The 25,711-nt window shown below is 33.6% G+C and overlaps 1 protein-coding gene across 2 annotated transcripts in view; it reads left to right on the top strand.

The window, feature by feature from the left end:
- The window catches only part of LOC140046966 (uncharacterized), a 63,986-nt gene extending 41,600 nt beyond the window's left edge, over positions 1-22,386 (top strand). The window contains exons 25-63 of one of the 2 annotated variants that reach the window (XM_072091744.1): positions 345-452; positions 965-1,063; positions 1,442-1,486; positions 3,435-3,488; positions 3,888-3,941; positions 4,387-4,440; positions 4,698-4,805; positions 5,128-5,217; positions 5,487-5,540; positions 5,718-5,771; positions 6,006-6,059; positions 6,529-6,582; positions 6,860-6,967; positions 7,294-7,347; positions 7,872-7,925; positions 8,124-8,177; positions 8,425-8,478; positions 8,900-8,953; positions 9,492-9,545; positions 9,644-9,697; positions 9,877-9,984; positions 10,126-10,179; positions 10,550-10,603; positions 10,840-10,893; positions 12,058-12,165; positions 13,914-13,967; positions 14,207-14,260; positions 14,495-14,548; positions 14,910-15,017; positions 15,405-15,458; positions 16,068-16,139; positions 16,417-16,434; positions 16,981-17,001; positions 17,558-18,170; positions 18,295-18,407; positions 19,029-19,058; positions 19,884-19,952; positions 20,151-20,369; positions 20,817-22,386. In XM_072091744.1, coding sequence (XP_071947845.1) covers positions 345-452; positions 965-1,063; positions 1,442-1,486; positions 3,435-3,488; positions 3,888-3,941; positions 4,387-4,440; positions 4,698-4,805; positions 5,128-5,217; positions 5,487-5,540; positions 5,718-5,771; positions 6,006-6,059; positions 6,529-6,582; positions 6,860-6,967; positions 7,294-7,347; positions 7,872-7,925; positions 8,124-8,177; positions 8,425-8,478; positions 8,900-8,953; positions 9,492-9,545; positions 9,644-9,697; positions 9,877-9,984; positions 10,126-10,179; positions 10,550-10,603; positions 10,840-10,893; positions 12,058-12,165; positions 13,914-13,967; positions 14,207-14,260; positions 14,495-14,548; positions 14,910-15,017; positions 15,405-15,458; positions 16,068-16,139; positions 16,417-16,434; positions 16,981-17,001; positions 17,558-18,170; positions 18,295-18,407; positions 19,029-19,058; positions 19,884-19,952; positions 20,151-20,369; positions 20,817-20,963 — 3,318 coding nt within the window. In that variant the 3' untranslated portion in view covers positions 20,964-22,386. The remainder of the gene's footprint in view (positions 1-344; positions 453-964; positions 1,064-1,441; positions 1,487-3,434; positions 3,489-3,887; positions 3,942-4,386; positions 4,441-4,697; positions 4,806-5,127; positions 5,218-5,486; positions 5,541-5,717; positions 5,772-6,005; positions 6,060-6,528; positions 6,583-6,859; positions 6,968-7,293; positions 7,348-7,871; positions 7,926-8,123; positions 8,178-8,424; positions 8,479-8,899; positions 8,954-9,491; positions 9,546-9,643; positions 9,698-9,876; positions 9,985-10,125; positions 10,180-10,549; positions 10,604-10,839; positions 10,894-12,057; positions 12,166-13,913; positions 13,968-14,206; positions 14,261-14,494; positions 14,549-14,909; positions 15,018-15,404; positions 15,459-16,067; positions 16,140-16,416; positions 16,435-16,980; positions 17,002-17,557; positions 18,171-18,294; positions 18,408-19,028; positions 19,059-19,883; positions 19,953-20,150; positions 20,370-20,816) is intronic. The other variant, XM_072091745.1, reaches the window with a different exon arrangement.
- Positions 22,387-25,711: the final 3,325 nt, after the last annotated feature.

Below are 25,711 nucleotides of genomic sequence, written 5' to 3'. Positions count from 1 at the left end.
ACATTAGCAGAATATGATGCGTTCATTAAAAAAAAATCATGTCGGTAAAGTAGAAAGATATGTACAGTGTTTAAATCAAAATGATGAATGGTCTCAGAAAACCAAGAAGATGTGTATGGCTGAGACCCCAGATTACAAAAAAAAAATAAAAAAATGTTGTTTCATACAAAAACACAATGTGGGGGTGTTGATTAATTAACACTCATCACCAAATCCTTGGTAAAAACATCACATTTAGATTAATAAATTCTTGTGCATCTACAAATAGTTCATGTTTAATGTCCAATGTTCCAGTGTTGCCTTTTATCTGGCAGTATTAGTGATTACAATGTTTCATATTATAGGGAGCAAGAGGCCAAACTGGAATACCAGGTTACCCAGGGCCAAATGGAGATAAGGGAGATATTGGTGCAAGAGGCAGAGGTGGAAGACCAGGCATTAAGGGATCAAGGGTAAGTAACCAGACCAGGTTAGGTCTAGTATTGTAATTCTAAATGTAATGCATTTGCCCCTATTCAAGGGAGACCCCTATTGTTGAGTCCTGAAGGTGTGTCCTTAATATGATTTATACAGCATTGTTAAAATAGCTTATTAGAGGAATGTGCTACACCTACTTATGTTTTTCATCTTCTCATATTACAATGTTTTCTAAAGCTTGGTTCCCACTAGAGACGCAACGCCAGGACGTACCCGCAACGCAAGCAAGTTGACCAATGACAAGCCACTGTTCGAATAATCCATTGCTTGTGATTGATCAAATCACTTATGTTGCATTACGTCCTTGCATCGCGTCACTAGTGGGAACCAAGCTTAAGGGTTTTTATTAGAATAGATCTATGTTTTGCGTAGCACATAATATTTGCCTCCTCCACTGTACAGTATTGTGTGGATGATAATATCAAACTGAAGCTATAAGCCTAAACATCTGTTAATAAAACAACAATAATGTGTAATGTTTTTGAAGGGTAATCCAGGAACAATGGGTGATATGGGAGAACGTGGTCCAAGAGGCTTGAGAGGCAATCGTGGACCTAGAGGACAGACCGGACCAGTTGGGCCTAAGGTAAGGCATCAGTAAACATTTATTAATATATAATAATTAATTAATATTACTATTATTGTATGTGTTTTCAATTTGTACAAAGAAATCAGCAAATATGCTTTTTTTTACGTTTCAATGACATGCAACAACAACAGGAAATTTTTATTGACAAGTGATTTTTATATTAAAATCGTGCACCCTCTTGGGGTAAACGACGCAAGGTTTCTTCTCTGTCTCAACCAGACAAAAAAGTGCTTTCTTGGTGGGTGGAATGTTACAAAGTACAAAAACGTACTTTCTTACTTTTACTATTTGTTTGTAGGTACAGTATTACTGTATAATATAATTAGGACATGTTAAATTGATTTTATTTTCATTTATAAATGGTTTTGTTAACAGGGAGCAGAAGGTGTTGAGGGACCTCCAGGAGTAAGAGGAGAACGAGTAAGTATTATTTCATTGTCTTAAAACAATTTTTTTAAATTGTCTGACCTTACCTTATATTACTGGATTACCATTTGGGACTAGGTTACTATGTTAATGTCTCAATTAAGCCCCTTTTTTTAAAGATTTAGATATTGTTTGAATTAATACTTTGTATTCAAATTTGTTTTATCTCCTACCTGCTGCAGATATTATATTAACTAGATTTGAACTCGTCACTACGGACGAGTTAGGTTATCCGCAGCACGTCATACGTTAGAATATTGCGCGCAGAAAAACGATTATGCCATTGAAAAAATGTTAGTGCGCTCTCTATTTTGTGTCACGTCTGAGTATATACGGTATACACTATATTCTGTATACGTACTACATACAGTGCAGAATAGGTGAAAATAAGGGACCCAAGTTATTGACGCTTTTGGACATGATGACGTCATCACAATTTAAAAAATGGTAGATTATGCGAAAGATAATTGATTGGCATAGACAATATAAAAAAATGGGGGGAAATGGAATTCGGATAAGTGGAGATGCGCTCTATTAAATGTGATGAGCTATGACGAAAGAGACAAAAATCCTATATTTTATATTTGAGTGGCCATACGATGACGTCACTATGTCTTGTTAGCCATATCGATGCATGATTCGATATCTACAAATCATCAACTTCCAGAATGTGTAATTTAAAAGAAGTTCACCTCGTAGTTTACAATCTATGACTGTTTTAAAAAAGGCATAATTTTGACAAATTTTTGAACTTTTTCTTCAAAAACGCGCGCAAATTGTTGAATTCTACGTGCTCGTATGACGTGATTTTAAGTCGAAATTGATTGAAAATTGGTAAATTTACTAGAAAAGGCTGAAAAAACAAAAATCAAGCAAAAAAAAGATGTTTTTGCGCTACGTGCGCACGCGCGCGTAAAAAAAATGCGCACGCGTGGGAATTTTTGAAATGCTTAAAATGCCCTGAAACGCGTAGAAAGTTGATTAGAAATGGATATTTCGCAATTTGAAATTTTAAACGCGCGTGCGCGCGTAACTTTATGTCAAACATGCCATTTTTAATCCATAGAAAGTTTGCCCTTGATATGACTTAAATGTTCACCAAGTGTCATTACAAAATGACTTTTGGTTTTTAGTCTATGTTAAATACGCAAAATTCATAAAATCGCGCGTAGCTTACGCTGCGCGACTCTAAAGTAAAAAAACGAGCTGTCCTGCACTTCTACACATAGAGGTAAATCTTCTGACAAAGTTATACGATGTAATGTTGATCAGAATTTGAGATACACGTGACACAAAATTTTGGGAAAGAAAGAAGAATAACATAGAAAAAAAAAAAAAAAAAAAAAAAAAAAAAAAAAAAAAAAAAAAAAAAAAAAAAGATCCTGACAATAACAAGGGGTTATCCGCCAAGTGCGGATAACCAATAAGGTTTCACTTTTCATTTTTTTTAAATAGAAACATTTCCATATTGATTCTACAGTATAATTGTATAAATGTGATACTTAGTTGTATAATAAAATTGGGAGTATTTTCAGTTAAAATTATATTATATCTAAAATAATGTGAAACTGAGTGTATTGCATGGTTCTTTTATTTCTTCTTGTTTTGTTGTGAAAAAATAGTTACATGTGAATTATAGTTTAGTATTTTTCCCTTGTTGTATACTTTAACTATGTGCGTAGTTAACGCCAACACAGACAGCATTGTATGACGAAGCCCAAGGAAGCATCTTGGCTCGTCTGTACTGTCTGAGTTGAATCCCGACAAGAATCGTCTTGAAATAGCGTCATGCGTAGTTTTTAGATCGTCGGGAGAACATGTTTAATGTTCACTGAACTTAAAAATAAATGTACCCATATATATTAGTATTTTTTAAAGTTCTATACGTTTTTTTTACTTTTCAACACAAATCGTAAACAATAACTGTATTTACTTTATGTAGGGTTTAGTTGGAACAGGTGGTCTTCGTGGATTCCCAGGCGCAAAGGGACCCCCAGTAAGTTACTTTAAAAATATTTATGGATTTTAAACAGTATTTCCAGTGTGCACATCTACCTCATGTGCATGTTAAAGAACCTAGTACATCTTTTGAGACAAGTAGTGTACTGGTATATACACACATACACTCATAACTCATCAAGAGGACACCTTGATTGTCAGCATACGCTGTTTAGGGTCACCTTCTATAAATGAGGTAAAATAATAATAAAATAAAATGTCTCTACCCTTTCTCAAATCATGTAAGTCTAATAATTGTAAATTTTAATGACAATTTAAATTTGTAAAATAATGTACTCAAATAAGAATGAACTATTTCCATAAAACAAATCATAATCTATATCAGAAACATTTATTCAATATCAAATATTTATATTCCTATGTACATTTTCTTTAGGGAATTTCAGGCAAAGATGGTGTACCAGGATTACCGGGACAACGAGGGGAACCAGTGAGTTATAAATAAATACACTTTAATATTCTTTAATAACTCATTTAATAATTATGTATTTATAGTCTATTTGTTCAAAACAGTGTATTATTTATACCAGAGACACAACGTTGCTAAATGATAGGTTTGGGAGTTACCTCTCTTGTAAATATTTTAATTTGTAAAAATACATATGATGACTTTACAAGCCTCTGTTTATTTATTTCCACAATATAACAACATACAGGATAATAAATACAGTGAAGTAATCATGTGGGAAAGAGTAAAAAAAATCTTTAAATCATATAAAGTCAAAAACCATGCATATCCATATTGAATATCATTACTATTTGTTCATTTATTACTTTTTTTTTAACCCAACCCATTAACCTATGCATACATGACCAAATATTTCATCCATTCATATTTATTATTTATAGTTATCTAATGTTATTTCCATTTTCAGGGTATTGAAGGTGAATCTGGCCCACAAGGACAACCTGGTGTTGTTGGACCACAGGTAACACATTTATGTTTGTTATTTGGTTAAACATTATCTTTTGGATGGCATCAACATTCTACTCATTTGCATAACAGCGTGGTTTTTTTAACAATTGGGTTAACATACTTGTTCGTTTTGATACAAGCGGCGGTATAAATTGGGTAGAATTAAACACTGCATCGCGAAGGTAACAAATGACGCTCGCATTAAAAACAAATCATGGAGCTTTATAACTTTAACAACTAATGTATTACTGATTATTTGGAATTTGTCAGGGTTCTGTAGGTGAACGTGGAGCTGGTGGCGAGCGTGGGTTCCCAGGGCCACCCGGACCACAAGGAGAAACTGGTATCCCAGGAGAGAATGGTAAAGACGGGCCTAGGGTAAGTGCAATTGTTCGTACATAAAATAACCAACATCTTTTTAACTAGGCGAATTCAAAGGTTCGCGATACAAATCTGAAGAGTTTTAACTTACGGAAATGTGTCTAACTTTCATTAAAGCAGGTTGTATAGAAACATTTGGAAATTAATTTCACTTGGCTTCTGTCTAACAATCATTTAATTTATTACTATTATCCATATAGTAATTGTATTATTTCTAATTTATCAATTTTATTTGATGTTTTATAGTGGTTTGTAAAATATACTATGTATGAGATATTCTAAATGAGTTGGATTAACATCATCCTGTCTTTCTTTACAGGGCAATGCTGGTCCACCTGGACCCGTAGGCGACCAAGGTCCACCTGGAATTAGAGGATACACTGGAGAACGAGGTCTGCCTGGATTACAGGTAAATAATATCAGTTTCTAGATTTACTATTTCTCTCTTTCTCTCAAATTATGGACTGTTGCTTATACTTAAAAATAGTTATTTATTTCATCTTCAAGGAATTTATTTTAAAACGACACATTGTAATCTTTCTGTATCTAAAATAGTTGTAAAAATATAGGTGTATAGTATATCTAATCAATTGAACTTGTTTATTAGAACAGTGACTTATGTTACTACCTGGATTATACTATACATAATCATACTTAACACTTTTCTTTTTATTATAGGGAGGTGGTGGAGAAAAGGGAGATAGCGGACCACCAGGACCCTCAGGGCCATCTGTAAGTCTTATTTACACTGTTTAGTAGCAGTTGGAATTGACAGCAAAAACAATGAAACTAGATTTCATCTCTTGTACTCATTCAAGAATATTGTTGTATTGAAGCCAGTAGAATAAATGCCATTAATATTCGTATAATCTTAAAATAAATGTGTTTTTCATTTTTTTTTTCCAAAAGGGCTCTCCAGGTGTTGGAGGACCTCAGGGACCACCTGGAACAGTAGGACCACAGGTGAGTGTAGTTTTAAACTGTACACCAATGTTTGAACCCACAAATCATCATAATCAATAAAGACTTGTCAGATGTCTATGTTGCTCAATATTTTTAATTCATCTGATGTATTGATTCATATACAGTAATGTTATTTTAGCCGAATTAAATTTTAAATTATATATTTTATCTTGCTCAATAAGTATGATTTTATATTTCATTGCATATTATATCATACACATTTTATTTTTATAGGGTCAACAAGGTGAAATGGGTGCACAGGGACCAATGGGATCCAAGGGAGAACCAGTAAGTTTTTCAATAACAAATTATAGGAGGCTATGCATTTAGAAATGGAAGTACATGTAGTGTTTAAAGTGCATACCTAGTGTACATGTAGTGTTTAAAGTGCATACCTAGTGTACATGTAGTGTTTAAAGTGCATACCTAGTGTACATGTAGTGTTTAAAGTGCATACCTAGTGTACATGTAGTGTTTAAAGTGCATACCTAGTGCACATGTAGTGTTTAAAGTGCATACCTAGTGTACATGTAGTGTTTAAAGTGCATACCTAGTGTACATGTAGTGTTTAAAGTGCATACCTAGTGTACATGTAGTGTTTAAAGTGCATACCTAGTGTACATGTAGTGTTTAAAGTGCATACCTAGTGTATATTTAGTGCTTAATGTGATGTATCCATATACATTATTCTTTTTTCTAGATGCACACAAATCTTACATTTTCATAAATAAAATTTAACTATTTTTCTCCTTTTTAGGGAATTGATGGAATTCAAGGATTAGTAGGACGAGATGGTCTCCCAGGAAGCAGGGTTTGTATTTTCTCCAGTTTTGTCATTCCATTATTGTAACAACATACATATACATATGACTATTAATTATTATTCGAATGATGACTACTGAATGGTGTGCTACAGCCAACCTCTATTCACAGGACACACTATTAAGGGGACACTTCGTTAATTTCCGAAGATATGGAGTTCCAACTGTATAAACAAAAATCAATTGTTGCAACCACAGTATAGCACTATAGCAAACATAACATTGTGAAACATTTCTTTGTATTAATCATGTAAATAATCTAAATAGGGACCACCAGGACCAATCGGACAGATGGGAGTTCCAGGTGAAGATGGTGAAAAGGGTGAACCTGGTACAAGAGGCCAGAAAGGTCAGAAGGGTCAACTTGGATCATCTGTAAGTAACAAAATGTTCACTTTCATCATTCATAGCTCAAATAGATGCACCTTATTTCAAACATTGATTGCATTTATTGCTTTCGTCTTGATTCAATGTGGCTGTAAAGTTATGTATTTAACTTAATTGGTCCCCTTCCATACAATTATCGTTTTATTGATGATGTATATACTGTTTGTTATATGGAAAATAATTAATTACATATTGCATTACATTTTCAACTTTTTAGTTACTGACCATCTGCATATTCTCTATCATACCTAGTATGTATGTAGTCAACAAGTATCAGTTGATATAAATTAAAATTTGTTTTTATTGTTTTACAGGGCTTGGAAGGACCACCTGGTGCCCCTGGACCTAATGGAGAACCAGGCCAAGTAGTAAGTTTATTTATTAAACAAATTCATCTGGATGCAAAAATATTAAGTGTTAATGGTCAACCTGTCGACTTATGCTGAAGTTTAAGGCCAACTTAAACAGCATCATACGACGAGGCCAGACTAAACGTCTTGACTCGTCGGTGCTGTATGAGTTGAATCCCGACGAGACAAGTCGTCTTGCAATAGCGTCGGCCGTAGTTTTTAGGTCGTCGCATGACGGGACGACTCGCTGGGCCTCGTTGTATGACGATGTTGAGTTGCCACTATGGCACAGAATATATGGAGCATAACGTTTCAGATATAACACGAAAAAGCATGTCAATAACACTAGTTTCATTTTATAATAACCGTCCATGTACCGAGTGTGTTTTACAACAGATTTCCTAATGTGTTGGCAGGCTTCCAAATTTATACCACATATTTCAATCTGTTCTCTGTGACTTTATTATGACATTGTTTGTGTAATGGTATATTGTACAAATGTCTTTTATAGTTTTTTAACCAATATTTTGTTGTTGTTTTAGGGTGACTCTGGAGAACCAGGTGTTCCAGGAGATCGAGGTTTGAGAGGGCCAAAGGTTAGTTGATGCCGTACTACAATTAAAAATATACAATTCTTGTACTTGAAACTGAAAACTTGTTTTTATTTCCCTGTCTATACAAAGATTTATATTTGTCCTAGATTTATTTTGTGCCTTTTCATTTTTCAAAAAAATTACATTCCAGGAAATTGTGTGCACTGGACAAAATTTGAAATGTTTTTATTTATTTTTCAGGGAGCTGAAGGCCCAGCCGGTCAGCGAGGTTCACCAGGAAGTGTTGGTCTCCAGGTAAGCATTTTGGGTTCAATTAAAAAAGGTTATAGGTTTTAGGTAAAGTATTATTTTCTCAATATTTCTCAAGAGGAAAGGTGAAATCGCAAAATCACACTAAAATAGGATTTTTTCCCATTTAGTGAACATAGTTCGTAGTACACCTAACAAGATCATTTTCACTATTCAAAACATTTTCATTAAATAAACAGTGCAACATATAAGACAAGTCGATAAATGTTAATATGTTTATTATATTCTATAGGGTGCTCCTGGTAGACCAGGTGAGAAGGGAGAACAAGGAGATAGAGGTGAACGAGTAAGTATAACCATACATTGATTGTGCGCTAATGTAGCTTAAAATTGGAATTTTGCTCAGCAGACTATCATATCATAAACCTTGCTTGGTTCTCTGTAAAGCTTGGTTCCCACTAGCGACGTAACGCAACACAAGTGATTTGACGAATCACAAGCGATTTGAACAGTGGCTTATCATTGGTCAACTCTCTTGCATTGCGCGTACGTCTTTGTGTTGCATCTCTAGTGGAAACCACGCTTTAACAACGTATTATCTCCAAGATGCAATATTTAAATGTTTAAATATTCATTATTATTACTCAACTTTTTCCTTGATGTGTTCCATCTCGTCGTCTTCCTTCCTCTTACAAACATTCATTGCATCCATTATTATTATATTAACATATTGTTATACATTCTCATTGTGTGTGGTTTTTTTTTAGGGTTTAACCGGAAGTATCGGTCCAAGAGGAAAATCTGGTGCTAGAGGAAATGAGGTAAGACACATAATAACATTTTTGCACATTAGACATTTTTAGGTCATGTGTTTGAGGAGGTTGTAAGATCATAACAAGTTTATTGGGAAGTTTCTAAATTGGTAACACTTAATATTAGTATAATCTTGTCTAAAAATACTACAAAACATCTAGAGTTGCCCTTCCTGGTTTTTTTTAAAGACAATTTTGTATAATTTCTAGATCATATATTTGTCTATTTCGTGAGATCCCTATCTGTATAGACTCTACATATGCCATTAGTCCCAATATGGACACCCCTCGAAAGGAAAATGGAATAGTCCAGGCGACGTAGCGGGCCGTACAAACGTCTCTAACGCATGACATCGTCCTCATATTCCTTTTGCTTTCCATGGAAAGCGGACGTGTGACCTTGAAAGCCTTGAAGGAAACTAATTAAAAGAACAATTAAAATTTCTAGATCATATATTTACTTTTAACATTATACATAAAATGTGTTGATAACAAGTATTCAGTTTATGGAATCCCATATGACATATTTTCTTCTTCATTTCTATAGGGTCCACCTGGTGTATCCGGCTCAAGAGGTCCTGACGGTCTTAGAGGACCAAAGGTATGTTTACCAATTTGTTATTATGGATTTGGAAATAAAGTTTATACAAGAAAATATAGCTTATGTTTATAATATTATTAATATTATTTACTTAATAGGGTGATACTGGTGACATCGGAGCTCCCGGACAAGATGGTGGTATTGGACCTGGCGTATGTATTACTCTACTTTTTAAGTAGTTACTATATATAGTATACTTTCATTTGAGAATGGAGATAAACTATTATTAAATTCACATTTATTAAGCAAAAAGTTTATATTCAGTCTATTAATTTTCATTATTGCATTTTTACAGTATTATATTATTAATTAATATTTTATTATCCAACAGGGTCCTAAGGGAGATAATGGCGGAAAGGGCGAACCAGGACCCCCAGGTGTCCCTGGAACACCAGGTGAACGAGGACCTCAGGGACCACAAGGGCCAAAAGGACATTCTGTAAGTTGGTTTTATAGTATTGTATTAAATTAATAATGTATTATATTTATTATAAATTAACAGTCGAAGTAAAATGAGCAATAAAGATAATTTTTGCTTAATCATATGTTCACAGAAAGTGTATTTATTTTTATTTTACAGGGTCCAATTGGCTTCCAAGGAGAAGCTGGAGATCCAGGTACCCCAGGTATACCTGTAAGTACAAAACATTTATAAAATGTTAGTTGATATGTACAGTAGTAGGTCATAACTGATGTGTATGTGTTTCTTCTCATGCCAAAACCAGCATATGCCCTTGCACTGCATATTCACTGTATTCATTTATTTGTTAAATATAACAAAACATAGGCTCTACTACTGTATTATGAATAAGAAATAAATTTCAGGGGAGGGACGGCATTTTCTCCCCTAAATTAAAATATTTTGATAGATCATCGACATTGATTTATGCTACTACCATTTTGTTGTGTATATGTACTTGTACAATGGTTTTTATATGCACTTTGAAATATTATCAGTGTGTGTTGTTGTGATTTTTAACTATAGTGTTTATTGTCTTTTTCAGGGACAAGATGGAGGTCCAGGAGAACCAGGTGACCGGGGTCCACCTGGACAACTTGTGAGTTCAAGAATTTATCTGTTGCACATGAAATTTTTAAAAAAGAAAAAAAAAACACTATTTCTTAAAATTAATCTTAAAAAAAGAAATAATAATACATTATTATATAGGTCAATGTCAAATTTGTTTAATTGACTGATTAAAATGGATTAAAACATTTTACATAAACCAAAATACTAGACTCAATACTTTGAAGTCATTCATAAATTTAAGATTGTTTTCTTTTATTATCATAGGGCCGAAGAGGACTGCAAGGAGACATTGGTGCACCAGGCCCAAGGGGTAGAGCTGTAAGTATTTTGGTTTTAAAAAATGTTTATCTTGATAACCCATCAACTATCATACATTTTTCCTTTAAAATGAGACATTTGATATATAGGGTCTAAAACGTGTCCGAAAATGATTTTTGTCACATGATGCCCTATGGCGGAGAATTTATGAATGAAATAGATAAAACCTTACATAATTCCTGACAGTTATGATAATCTAGCCTACATTTTAGGTCCCTGTGTATAATCCCACTGCTGGATGCGGATATTTTATTTATATCTACATGCATACGGTATTTACACCCGTATTCTTAAACTGGACTTTAGTCGTAGTTCGAAGTTCGACTTGAAAAAGTCGTAGTTCGAGCTGTTACTTCAAATTCGATTAAAAAACGAAGTAGTCAAAGTTTGCAGTTCGACTTAATGAAGTCGAGCTTTTAGTCGAGTTGCACACGTCTGGGTAACAAAGGCTATACATTGGCCAATGACAAGAGAGTATTTGAGGAGCAGACGAAATTGTGCGCATTGATATCACTTTCCATTTTCTTACAACACTTTTTACGCATCAGGACTATAAACATGAAAAATAATTTTAATCGTTAATTATTAGAACAAGATCAGTATTAATTTAACAGTGAAGTACTTTTGATTAACAACAAACAAAATCTTCAAAATATATTTAGGAACCATGGCGGTACGTTAACTTTCATATTTTCTAGGCCTCCAACAAAGTATGATCGCGATGAACCACGCACTTCATAGCGTGACAAGAAAGCGCTAGGCCCCCTAAACATTCCATCGCGTGGTGAATTTCGGCATCTCCCGTTGTCGCTATGGCGTGACGTAGTTCAAGTCGGACTTGCGCGAAGAAAATAATGTAATTTGTATACAGTTGTAAATAAAGATGATTTTCAACTCAATGACTGTTACGTTTTTCATAAATATCGTTTAAAAACCATTTAGTCGACCATTTAGCCTGCCCCCTCCAGGACTAAAAAAATCGATCAAAATCCATCTCGATTTAGTCGAGGTTGGCCTGAATTAGTCGGCGATTTAGTTGAAGTTCGTTTTATGAATTAAAATGACGTCATTTTTAAAGTTTTAGCTCGAACTACGACTAAAGTCCGGTTTAAGAATACGGGCGTTAGATTCAGGATGACCGTAATGTTTCATTATAACATGTAGGGTACACCTGGTAAAGATGGAGTTATTGGACAGAAAGGAGAAAAGGGAGAGTTCGGTGACAAAGGAGCAAGTGGACCACAAGGAGATCCAGGCGCAGCTGGACCAATTGTAAGTAAAAGGAAACATAACCCTATGACAAACACAATACATAACCTATGATAAACACAATACATAACAAATGACAACCGCAGTACATAACAAATGATAAACGCAATACATAACCTATGATAAACGCAATTACATAACCTATGATAAACGCAATACATAACCTATGATAAATGCAATTACATAACCTATGATAAACGCAATTACATAACCTATGATAAACGCAATACATAACCTATGATAAACGCAATACATAACCTATGATAAACGCAATACATAACCTATGATAAACGCAATACATAACCTATGATAAAAGCAATACATAACCTATGATAAACGCAATACATAACCTATGATAAACACAATACATAACCTATGATAAACGCAATACATAACCAATGATAAACACAATACATAACCTATGATAAACGCAATACATAACCTATGATAAACGCAATACATAACCTATGATAAACACTATACATAACCTATGATAAACGCAATACATAACCAATGATAAACGCAATACATAACCAATGATAAACGCAATACATAACCTATGGTAAACGCAATACATAACCTATGGTAAACGCAATACATAACCTATGGTAAACGCAATACATAACCTATGATAAACGCAATACATAACCTATGGTAAACGCAATACATAACCTATGATAAACGCAATACATAACCTATGATAAACGCAATACATAACCTATGATAAACGCAATACATAACCTATGATAAACGCAATACATAACCTATGATAAACGCAATACATAACCTATGATAAACGCAATACATAACCTATGATAAACGCAATACATAACCTATGATAAACGCAATACATAACCTATGATAAACGCAATACATAACCTATGATAAACGCAATACATAACCTATGATAAACGCAATACATAACCTATGATAAACGCAATACATAACCTATGATAAACGCAATACATAACCTATGATAAACGCAATACATAACCTATGATAAACGCAATACATAACCTATGATAAACGCAATACATAACCTATGATAAACGCAATACATAACCTATGATAAACGCAATACATAACCTATGATAAACGCAATACATAACCTATGATAAACGCAATACATAACCTATGATAAACGCAATACATAACCTATGATAAACGCAATACATAACCTATGATAAACGCAATACATAACCTATGATAAACGCAATACATAACCTATGATAAACGCAATACATAACCTATGATAAACGCAATACATAACCTATGATAAACGCAATACATAACCTATGATAAACACTATACATAACCTATGATAAACGCAATACATAACCTATGGTAAACACTATACATAACCTATGGTAAACACTATACATAACCTATGGTAAACACTATACATAACCTATGGTAAACGCAATACATAACCTATGATAAACGCAATACATAACCTATGATAAACGCAATACATAACCTATGATAAACACTATACATAACCTATGATAAACACAATACATAGGCCTAACCTAATTGCATTACTTAACCTACAATCAATGTATCATACACGATATATGATAAACACAATACATAAAGATATACATAATTATTATTGCATTTGGTAATTCCTAATTACCCATGTAAATGTTAATGTACATCCTGTTTTTTACTTTAAAGATCTACCATAAAATATCTCGAAAATATATGCACCTATTTCCATTTTCACTGAATGTAATTTGTTTTTCTTTTAGGGTGCACCAGGCCCACAAGGTTCAACAGGTCCTAGAGGTCTGACTGGTGAAGAGGTAATAAATATTAATAATAAGCCCTTTTTATCTAGCGAATGGCTGTATATATTACCTTCAACTACAACTGGCATACTATTCAAATAGGACTGTCGTGCTGGCAATATAACTTAAAAATACCAATTTTCAAAATATGGATTAATACAGTACATATATTTGTACTATAGTAGTACCAAAGTACATGGAATGATTAATTATGAATCAAAAAGTTTGTAATTGAGTGTATTGATTGTTTTCAGGGAGAAGCCGGAGACCAGGGGCCACCAGGGTCAACAGGACCAGCAGGCCCAGAAGTAAGTATCTACATTTACAAATTTCCTAATTTAGACAATTTAGCAATGTTCTTAACAGTAACAAATAAAATGGCAGAAAATTAAGATATGTGTTACAGCTTAAAATTAGCCATTAAAGTAAAATAGAAAAGCGATGTTGTGATAGATAGCTCAACTGGCCACAAGAACAAATGGCAGGTTGTGATTCATTTATTTCTTATTATTTTTTTTATATATTTTTTTTACTTACTTTAGGGCCAAATCGGTGAACGTGGTGTGCCCGGTGTTGTAGGAGAAATTGGACCTAAGGTACAGTACTCTATGGATTTCTTCTGTATTTGTTGTTGTTGTTATTTACAGATATAAATGAATTTAATACCATAATCATAGTGATAATATGCCTTCACCTTCCCTATGGATGGAAATAAGTATTAAAGTAAAAATGCAGTATATTACAAATGTCAATTCTACTGACTTACAGAATGTATTAAGAAGACTATTATTTCAGAAGAAGCACATAAAAAGATGCATAAAAGATAACAAACACAGGCGTCCATTTATAGCTTCAAAATTATAGTTTACAAATAATCGTCACTAAATATATCATCATTATCACGTTTTAAAAATCTGTTATTTCAACATTATGAAATGCATTTTATTAAATTAATAGGGTCACGTTGGGTTGATGGGATTGAATGGACCTGACGGTCCAGGCGGTGAGAAAGGAGATAAGGGTGACGTAGGTGAAAGAGGACCCATTGGTCCAGATGGAGAACAGGTAAAGTATCAAAATGTTTTATTGGACTTAAAAAATAATCAATAGATTTGGACAACTAATCTTAAATAAATAATGAATTCATCAATTCACCTTAAGAAGTAAGAATAAATAACCAAAAATAATATAAACTTTATCGATAGTTCAATAGAACCCAATCATATGGATTGTGTGACCTTTGACACTTAAGCTCAGTCATACTGACCGAAGTCAGATGAACACCATTTTATAATGTTGCCAGAAAGAAGGAAGACAGAAAGAACCAAAAACTGAGCCCAGTCAGCTTCAGCTGAACCCAGTCAGCTTCAGCTGGCCGGGTAATAATTTTCAGTTTGCATGCTGTACTTACAGTGAAGAATATAAATTATAATGGTGTCTTTTTTTCTTTAGGGACCAGAAGGACCACGTGGACCTATGGGACCATCGGGATCATCAGGTTTACCAGTAAGTACATATAATTGTTGTGTTTTGGTATTTTAAAGTTGTAAATATGTATGTTATTTGACATAAAATAGAAACACTTGCATACACATTATAACACTGAAACATGTAAATAGTTGATACAGTAGTTCATTGTATTTGTCCAAAGGAAAATGTGTGTATAATAGCAATTTAGTTGAAGCATCATCATTGCTAGCCATTTTCAACCCACTGCAGGGTGAAGGCCTCTTCGAGTTGACTCAATAACTGTGCTGTTCTCATCCATCTTACACCTGTGGCATCTCTATTCTTTGGTGCCTGACAGTGACACTGTTTCTTGGTATCCATTCAGTGACAGCTTTTGTCCATCCATTCTAGTTGACCTGCCCAAAGACTATTTCTTTGATTTTTTAACTTTATAACCTTTTCTGGCTTAGGATCCAAAGATTTCTGTAGTTTTTTTTCGCGTATGGAAATTCCAAGCATTCATCTTTTCATATTATGTTGAGCAGCACGCAGTTTCTGTTCCAATCACTAAATTTTTTCCAGTTATTACAAGAAAGGGGACAGTTTAAACTTTTTCTTACATTTAAGGAAGTCAGGTAAATAATAAATTATTGCGTTCTCTTTTAGGGTACAGAAGGACGATTGGGACCAAAGGGAGATAAGGGAGATTCCGGTTTAAAGGGAGACATTGGTCCAGCTGTAAGTATTTCACAAAACTATTTTAATTTGCTACACTAATGGAGTCAAGCGGTTAAGGCAGGGGACCCCACAAACCAAATGAGTGCCATTGAATGGCAACTGTACATCATGAATATTGTTGCATATGTCATCCACACCTCCAGTTAAATAATAATGTTCTATTCTCATAAAGTCATACAAATATTTCCTTACCATAATAAATCATTATTTCTAAATTATAATTTTAAGATATGTAATTATAAACATAACTATACAAGTTTTCTTTTCTTTCTTACAGGGACCTCCAGGACCACCAGTAAGTAGTATAAGTACATATTGAGAACACTTATGAAATTATGGTTATAATACTGAGAATAAGAGACTGTAATTATTGTTGCAATGACAATAACGATGGTAGTGGCAAGTACAATTATAGCATTATTGACGATTGTGATGTTGACCTTATCACATATTTGATTTCAAAATTTTTTGTATGAAGAAAAAAAGCGTCCTTAGCGGAAACTACCAACATTTTGCGTTGCTTTTCCTAATAAGGGGTCATGTTAAAATTATTTTACTGCAGTAAGTACATTTTTTACTGCAATAATGTATGCTTTTAGTTCCAATATAGACGGTTATGAAGCAGTCAATACTGTAAGTTTTAATACCACAAGAAAGCTTGCTAAATAACTTCACAAACATGTTAAAGACTGAACAAAATATAGTTACTGCAGTATTGCAGTAGAAAAATGTTGACATTGTCCCTAATAAAATATAATTGCAACTGTAAAATAAACCTCTGTAATCATATGAATAATAATAAGTTAAATATCAAATTTAAACATTTTCTTGTTTTCCTCAGGGTTCTGGCACATCAATGGATGTAAGTACAGTTAATCACTATTGTTTGATAATATATAATTCAACAAAGTCTTTCAATTAAATTTTGCAATTTGGTTTTCCATGAAAAAAAAATATGATAGAAGATGCACATTTTAAGAGTTGCGCAGATCTATATGAATAAATAAAACAATATCAGGTTGGCTTGACTCTGAATATATTACATATGGGTGGTTTAGCAACCCGAATAGCAATTTACATGGTTTACACTGGCCTACATTTCGGCATTTCTGCGTCTCGAGTACGACCCGAGTTGCAAAATTTCAGATCAACTCTACACTTTTGCTGGCAGTGTAAAAGGGATATTTTAATGCATATTGTTTCTCGAATGAACGAGTAAATAATTATCCTTAATTAAAAAAAAAAGTTTATTATACTTTGTGTGTGGTTAAACAATAAACAAACAATCCTTTAAATCACTGGACGAAGAACAATATTGTGTAAACTACTAAGAAAAAATATTCATTATGAAATGTATATATACAGAGTTTACATGAGCTTATATTATTATATTTAAATATTTAAATTTATTCATTCAGAGTTTACAAGATCTTATCGATCGAGGAATCGTATCAACTGGACCAAATTTCCACCAGTTTAACGGCGGCGCTGGAGGTGCCGGAGGTGGTGTATCAGGAAGCGTCTACCGAGGAAGCACCTACGGAGGAAGTGGAGGAAGTGCCTACGGTGGTAGTGTTGGTATTGGCAATGCAGATGGCGGTGGTAATGCTGGAAACTCCGCAGATGAAGACAAACCCACTCCAACACCAAAAGCAATATTGGACTCGATGTTAAAGACCATTGCAACAACAAAAGCATTCCAAGCCGCTAGTAGTGATAGTAGTCTTTATAGTAGTTCATCACTTCCATCTGCATTGTTTACTGGAAGCGTGAAGCGACGTAGACGAAGAGATGTCAATGGTTTTAATGAAACAAACGAAGCAGTCTCAGAAGGAGATGACAGTGATTACTTCTCTGAATCAGACTTTGAGATGCTGCCACCTATTTACAGGCAGGCACTTGAGCAGATGTTCGGGTCATTGGAAGAGCTTCAGAGAGAACTGGAGAGATTGAAGCAACCAGTTGGATCAAGAGACAATCCTGCACGAACATGTAAAGATCTTCACATGTGTCATCCTGATTTTGAAGATGGTATGTTTTTTTAATATAATTATTACTTGCTTTGATATAAACTGGTCCCTAATTAGAGAGAACAACAATTTTTATATATTGTAATAAATAATTATGAATACTGTGATACTATTTTTATTTCTAGGCTATTACTGGATCGATCCCAATCAAGGAGTTGCTAGGGATGCTATCTACGTATTCTGTAATTTCACCGCTGGTGGTGAAACCTGTGTTGATCCTGATCCAGACACGGCAGAGGTAGGTTTTTAACTAAACCATGTGACTGCACACCTATAGGAAAACACAACATAGAACATGATCATTTATAACACACCTGAGTGTATAATTGCTATTCGATTGGTTAATTTTGTATTTTGCCCCCTGGTCCACACTGCCTTTTACTGAAACTTTGTCATGCCTACGCCACAAATAGTTTACACCTTGCGTAAACACTACAACCTGCATCATTAGTTAATACCAGATCATTTATTTGGTATGCATGGAGCAAATTATGAAAACCCTAGTTATAACCTGCATGTCATTTCAATGACGCATACTGCCATGGCACATACATTGCGCACAGTTCACAAATTTGGAAAGCCTGCACAAATTTTCAATATGTTTAGAATGTTTGCACATAATATCTCGCAACTTTCTGTAAGTTGCCACGCATTAAAATTCATACAATATCTAAATTTTATATTCTTCATACTGACAAAATCATTCATACAAATCTACATTGCAATAATTAATTTATGTAACTTTAATTCTGTGAAAACATATTAATATTGAATTTTCTCCTCAGTTCTCTAAATATTGGAATGACAGAATCTAAAATATGTTTCGTTTTCTGTTTTTCTCTTTGTATTTCTCTCACAGCTTCCCGTTGGATTCCATGATGTTGATTCGGTATACATTGATAATTTTATTTATTCGATGTTTAACTGATTTATTCTCAGATTCTCTCTCAACTCTTTTCTATTGTAAATGATGCCATAGTTTGCAAACTGAAATTTCAATTATTTTACAGTCGTTCTTTCGACGAATTAGAGTAGATTTACATTTTTAGACTGCTTTTGCTACGCCTGTCAACTCGTTTGGCATTCATGAACATACTGAACCAATCACATTTTCGATTGGTCAAGATATTGTGTTGAATTGATCACTTATAAATTACAATGTTTGTGAACTATGGCATTCTACTGTGATTTTGTGACCCAAGGGAATTTTTGAATGAAATTTGCCTTGGTGTATTTTCAAATAACATTTTCATAAAACCATTTTTAACTTGTGTGGTGTTTTTTTCTTTACAATTTATAGCAGTAAAGTCTACTATATTGTGTATATGGAGACTTTTTTTTATTGTGTTTAATTATTATTTAAACCCATAAATGCATGGTTTGTAAGTATTGTATACCTGTAGCTTCAAAATGACCAGAATAAAAACGTAATAATTATGGCAAACTTTGCCATAAGTGTTTAATATTTTTTCCTGTTACGTACTTTCCCTTGTTGGTAATTTATACAATTGTGACACGCCATATGTGCCAAAATTATTAGTTTTCTTTTTATAAATATTAAGCCGAATTACTGTCTAGAACCTAGATTACAAAAGTAATCGTATAAGCTATAAAAAACGACTAAATTAAAGTGACTATTTCTGGTCATTTTAGAGCGCATTATAGGCCAAATGTCTGTGTGGGTTATGTATTTGTGTTTTTTTTATTTCTGTAGGCTAAACCTCGTGCATATAAAAATGCTAAACCAGGCCAATTTTTCAGTGAATTCCGTCAAGGATATCCAGTAAGTAATCCATCAATAACAATTATGTTAGGTTTTATTCAGTAAATGTAATTGTAAAGAGCCTGCTTCATTTGCACTGACATTAGGGGTTATAGTGCAGAGGGGGAGGGGGTGATGTATCTATATTCAGATTTTGTTGGGTAGCATTCAGCATTCATGTTCTTTAATTGAAGAATCTTTCTTTCCGTTATCTTTAAGATTACGTATGGTAGAGTTGGACAAGTACAGCTAACATTCTTGAGGTTATTGAGTACACGAGCAACGCAAAACTTTACGTACGAGTGCAGTAAGAGTGTTGCATGGTATGACGCGGACGAAGAAAGCTATAGCAATGCTGTGCGTCTTCTAGGCGCCAATGAAGAAGAGTTTGGCTATGATTTAGATTACCAGCCTACAATTTTAAAAGACGAATGTATGGTAAGTATTATTTTAATGATTCAGTCCTAGAGCATTGATGATGTTTGAGCTCTTAACCAGGAATACATTATGATCTCACATGGGCTACTGACAGTAATTTAGAAGGCAGCCATCTAAACATTCAGTTTTTATAGATAGGCTGTCAGAAGACATGATACTGTACAAGAATCAGCGGCCTAAAATTAAGATTAAAATGCTCAAGCCTGTGCTTGTTTGTTCCCAGTTAGACACAAAGCAATGGCATAAGCGCTCCACAAGTAATTTTACCAATCATCTTCAGGCTTGCAAGCTATTTCATTGTCTCTTTTGAAGCCCAGATGTTTTTCGTCAAACCAATAAATGAAATTAAATATTATGAAATTTCATTCGATTCACAGTTTCACATACAAAATTAAAATTAATACATACTTATTTAATATATTTTTTGTTATCTTTATCCAATTTCAGAATAAACCCAAGAATGGTGAAACAGTATTTGAAATATCAACATCAAAACTACATCAGTTGCCTATTGTTGACTTTGCCGCCATGGACTTTGGAAAAAACAGCAAACAATTTGGATTTAAAGCTGGACCAGTATGTTTTGCAGTTTAGTTTATTGAAAAGAACAATATACATGTTTTATTTCATCAAGGTGCTATTTGTTGTATTGTTTAATTGATAATTAACTTTTTTTAAATGATTATCATGACCCAAAATTTAATCCAATGTAAAGTCCAGTATTTTGTAGTAACCACAGTATATTTTGCCGAGCTTATTTCAAATTTACTGCTCAAGAATTGTATAATAGTGTACTTGAATTTAATAAGATACTTAAGGTCCGGTAAGAACTGCATAGCGCCCTCAATGTCCAATGTGTGCTGCAAGCTAACAAGCCGATTATCTTTAGTACTATATCCAATTAAAGTTGCTATTTTTGATAAAAGTAAATTTTCATAATAATAATATACGATTGTCAAATAGATGTTTAGCCGATGTAAGATTTTTGAAGGTGATAGTAGCATACAGTTCTGGCGGGAAAGCTTCCAATATTTTTTGTTAAATTTTACGACACTGGACAAAATAAATTGTATTATAGTTTTTAAGGGAATGCTCTTATAGAGAATTAATCATTATTTTTTAAGTAGTTTTTAGGTAAAATAGTAGAAATGAGAGTTCCCGTAATCTGCAGTGACTATCTATACGTAGGAAATAGTTTCCTTAACCCTTTTTATTATGTTATAATTTCAAATTGTAAATTCTTTAAACTAAAAAAAAAATAAGCAAAAGTTAATAATTAGTATTCATGTAATAATCCAAGTGCTTTGTGTTTTCCTCGATTGCGGAAGTTCCAGTCACTAAAAGCATTGTGGTGGCAAAAGCATTAAGGTAATGATAATAATACGAAAAAGACCTAATTGCCTTAGCGCCAACTATACGAAAACTTGCACCAATTTAAAAATGATGTCACCTGCACTATGTCACCTGCACAAACAATACTGGGACCAGGCATAATATTATGACCAAATATAACAACACTGAAGTCACAAAACAGTACTACCTCACAGCGGAGCAGCCTTATCTTCCTATCCTGCTGATGAAGATGTTTTAATAATTAAAGAGGGAATGGCACGAAAAGACCGACGCACCACGCTGTTTGTTTCTAAGGCGTTGTCACTCTTACTGTCTTGCTACGGACAATGCCTACAAGGACATATTTTTAAAACTTTTAATAAACAAAAATAATTATCATTAATTTGTGAAAACTGTGAATATTATCATATTTCATAATGCTGCATTTGCAAAAGAATTACATAATTACCAATCTATTGTACACAATATTTTCATTCTTACAATAAATATTTCCCCAACTAAAATGTAAATTGTACCTTTGATGTAGTTTCATTACTTGCAATGTTTAGTAGATACTAGCACACTAATGGATACTGTATTAAAGTTCTGAAAAGTCTATATCATTTTTATAAAAAAAATCCCTGTACTATACTGCCCCGTCATGAAAGAACCACTCAACTGCATAAAGCAAAGTTTTGAGATAATCAACAAAACGTGTTCTTGTTTTAGCTCTTATTTTGATTAGCATAATAAACATGCGCAGAGGCGAATAATGGGTTCTACGCATGTCAATTGTGCTATAGTAACCAGTTTTATCGAAAAATAAAAGGGTCGAAAATTTGCCATTTTTTAAAAAATCCCTGGAAATTGTCGAAAAATGGCCGATTTTCGACCCTTTTATTTTTTGACATAAATGGTTACTATTGCATAATAAACATGTGCAGAGACGAATAATGGGTTCTGCGCATGTCAATAGTGCTACAGTAACCAGTTTTGACATAAATGGTTACTATAGCATAATAAACATGCGCAGAGGCGACTAATGGGTTCTGCGCATGTTAAAAAAGTGGTTACTTTTGACATAAATGGTTACTATAGCATAATAAACATGGGCAAAGGTGAATAATGGGTTCTGCACATGTCAATTGTGCTATAGTAACCAGTTTTATCGAAAACTTGCCATTTTTTGACAAATCGCTGTACTATAGTACAGGGAAATTTTCTAAAAATGGCCGATTTTCGACCCTTTTATTTTTTTACATAAATGGTTACTATTGCATAATAAACATGCGCAGAGTCGAATAATGGGTTCTGCGCATGTCAATTGTGCTATCATAACCATATTTGACATAAATGGTTACTATAGCACAATTGACATGCGCAGAACCCATTATTCGACTCTGCGCATGTTTATTATGCTATAGTAACCATTAGAGGGTTACTATAGCATAATAAACATGCATGGTTACTATAGCATAATAAACATGCGCAGAGTCGATAAAATGGGTTCTGTGCATGTTAATTGTGCTATAGTAACCAGTTTTATCGAAAATTAAAACGGTCGATAATTTGCCATTTTTTGAAAAATCCCTGTACTATAGTACAGGGAAATTTTCGAAAAATGGCCGATATTCGACCCTTTTATTTTTTGACATAAATGGTTACTATTGCATAATAAACATGCGCAGAGGCGAATAATGGGTTCTACGCATGTCAATTGTGCTATAGTAACCAGTTTTATCGAAAAATAAAAAGGTCGAAAATTTGCCATTTTTTGAAAAACCTCTGTACTATAGTACAGGGAAATTTTCGAAAAATTGCCGATATTTGGCCATTTCCGAAAAATGGTCGATTTTCGACCCTTTTATTTTTGGACATAAATGGTTAATATTGTATAATAAACATGCGCAGAGACGAATAATGGGTTCTGTGCATGTCAATTGTGCTACAGTAACCAGTTTTGACATAAATGGTTACTATAGCATAATAAACATGCGCAGAGGCGACTAATGGGTTCTGCGCATGTTAATTGTGCTATAGTAACCAGTTTTATCGAAAAATAAAAAGGTCGAAAATTTGCCATTTTTTGAAAAATCCCTGTACTATAAGTACAGAAAAATTTTCGAAAAATGGCCGATTTTCCACCCTTTTATTTTTTGACATAAATGGTTACTATTGCATAATAAACATGCACAGAGTCGAATAATGGGTTCTGCACATGTCAATAGTGGTACAGTAACCAGTTTTGACATAACTCGTTACTACAGCATAATAAACATTCGCAGAGGCGACTAATGGGTTCTGCGCATGTTAAAAAAGTGGTTACTTTTGACATAAATGGTTACTATAGCATAATAAACATGGGTAAAGGCGAATAATGGGTTCTGCGCATGTTAATTGTGCTATAGTAACCAGTTTTATCGAAAAATAAAAAGGTCGAAAATTATCGACCCTTTTATTTTTTGACATAAATCGTTACTATTGCATAATAAACATGCGAAGAGACGAATAATGGGTTCTGCGCATGTCAATTATGCTACAGTAACCAGTTTTGACATAAATGGTTACTATAGCATAATAAACATACGCAGAGGTGACTAATGGGTTCTGCGCATGTTAATTGTGCTATAGTAACCAGTTTTATCAAAAAATAAAAAGGTCGAAAATTTGCCATTTCTTGAAAAATCCCTGTACTATAGTACAGGAAAATTTTCGAAAAATGGCCGATTTTTTACCCTTTTATTTTTTGACATAAATGGTTACTATTGCATAATAAACATGCACAGAGTCGAATAATGGGTTCTGCGCATGTCAATAGTGGTACAGTAACCAGTTTTGACATAACTCGTTACTACAGCATAATAAACATTCGCAGAGGCGACTAATGGGTTCTGCGCATGTTAAAAAAGTGGTTACTTTTGACATAAATGGTTACTATAGCATAATAAACATGGGCAAAGGCGAATAATGGGTTCTGCGCATGTTAATTGTGCTATAGTAACCAGTTTTATCGAAAAATAAAAAGGTCGAAAATTTGCCATTTTTTGAAAAATCCCTGTACTATATAGTACATGGAAATTTTCGGAAAATGGCCGATTTTCGACCCTTTTATTTTTGGACATAAATGGTTACTATTGCATAATAAACATGTGCAGAGACGAATAATGGGTTCTGCGCATGTCAATTGTGCTACAGTAACCAGTTTTGACATAAATGGTTACTGTAGCGTAATAAACATGCGCAGAGGCGACTAATGGGTTCTGCGCATGTTAATTGTGCTATAGTAACCAGTTTTATCGAAAAATAAAAAGGTCGAAAATTTGCCATTTTTTGAAAAATCCCTGTACTATAGTACAGGAAAATTTTCTAAAAATGGCCGATTTTCGACCCTTTTATTTTTGGACATAAATCGTTACTATTGCATAATAAACATGCGCAGAGACGAATAATGGGTTCATGCGCAGAGACGAATAATGGGTTCTGCGCCTGTCAATTGTGCTACAGTAACCAGTTTTGACATAAATGGTTACTATAGCATAATAAACATGCGCAGAGGCGACTAATTGGTTCTGCGCATGTTAATTGTGCTATAGTAATCAGTTTTATCGAAAAATAAAAAGGTCGAAAACTTGCCATTTTTTTAAAAATCGCTGTACTATAGTACAGGGAAATTTTCGAAAAATGGCCGATTTTCGACCCTTTTATTTTTGGACATAAATGATTACTATTGCATAATAAACATGCGCAGATATGAATAATGGGTTCTGCGCATGTCAATAGTGCTACAGTAACCAGTTTTGACATAAATGGTTACTATAGAATAATAAACATGCCCAGAGGCGACTAATGGGTTCTGCGCATGTTAATTGTGCTATAGTAACCAGTTTTATCGAAAAATAAAAAGGTCGAAAATTTGCCATTTTTTGAAAAATCCCTGTACTATATAGTACATGGAAATTTTCGAAAAATGGCCGATTTTCGACCCTTTTATTTTTTGACATAAATCGTTA

Source organism: Antedon mediterranea, chromosome 4 (genome assembly GCF_964355755.1).
Source record: "Antedon mediterranea chromosome 4, ecAntMedi1.1, whole genome shotgun sequence".
NCBI classification, from domain to species: Eukaryota; Metazoa; Echinodermata; class Crinoidea; order Comatulida; family Antedonidae; genus Antedon; species Antedon mediterranea.
Note: the sequence above shows the minus strand (reverse complement) of the source record. Positions and strands in the feature narration are given on the sequence as shown.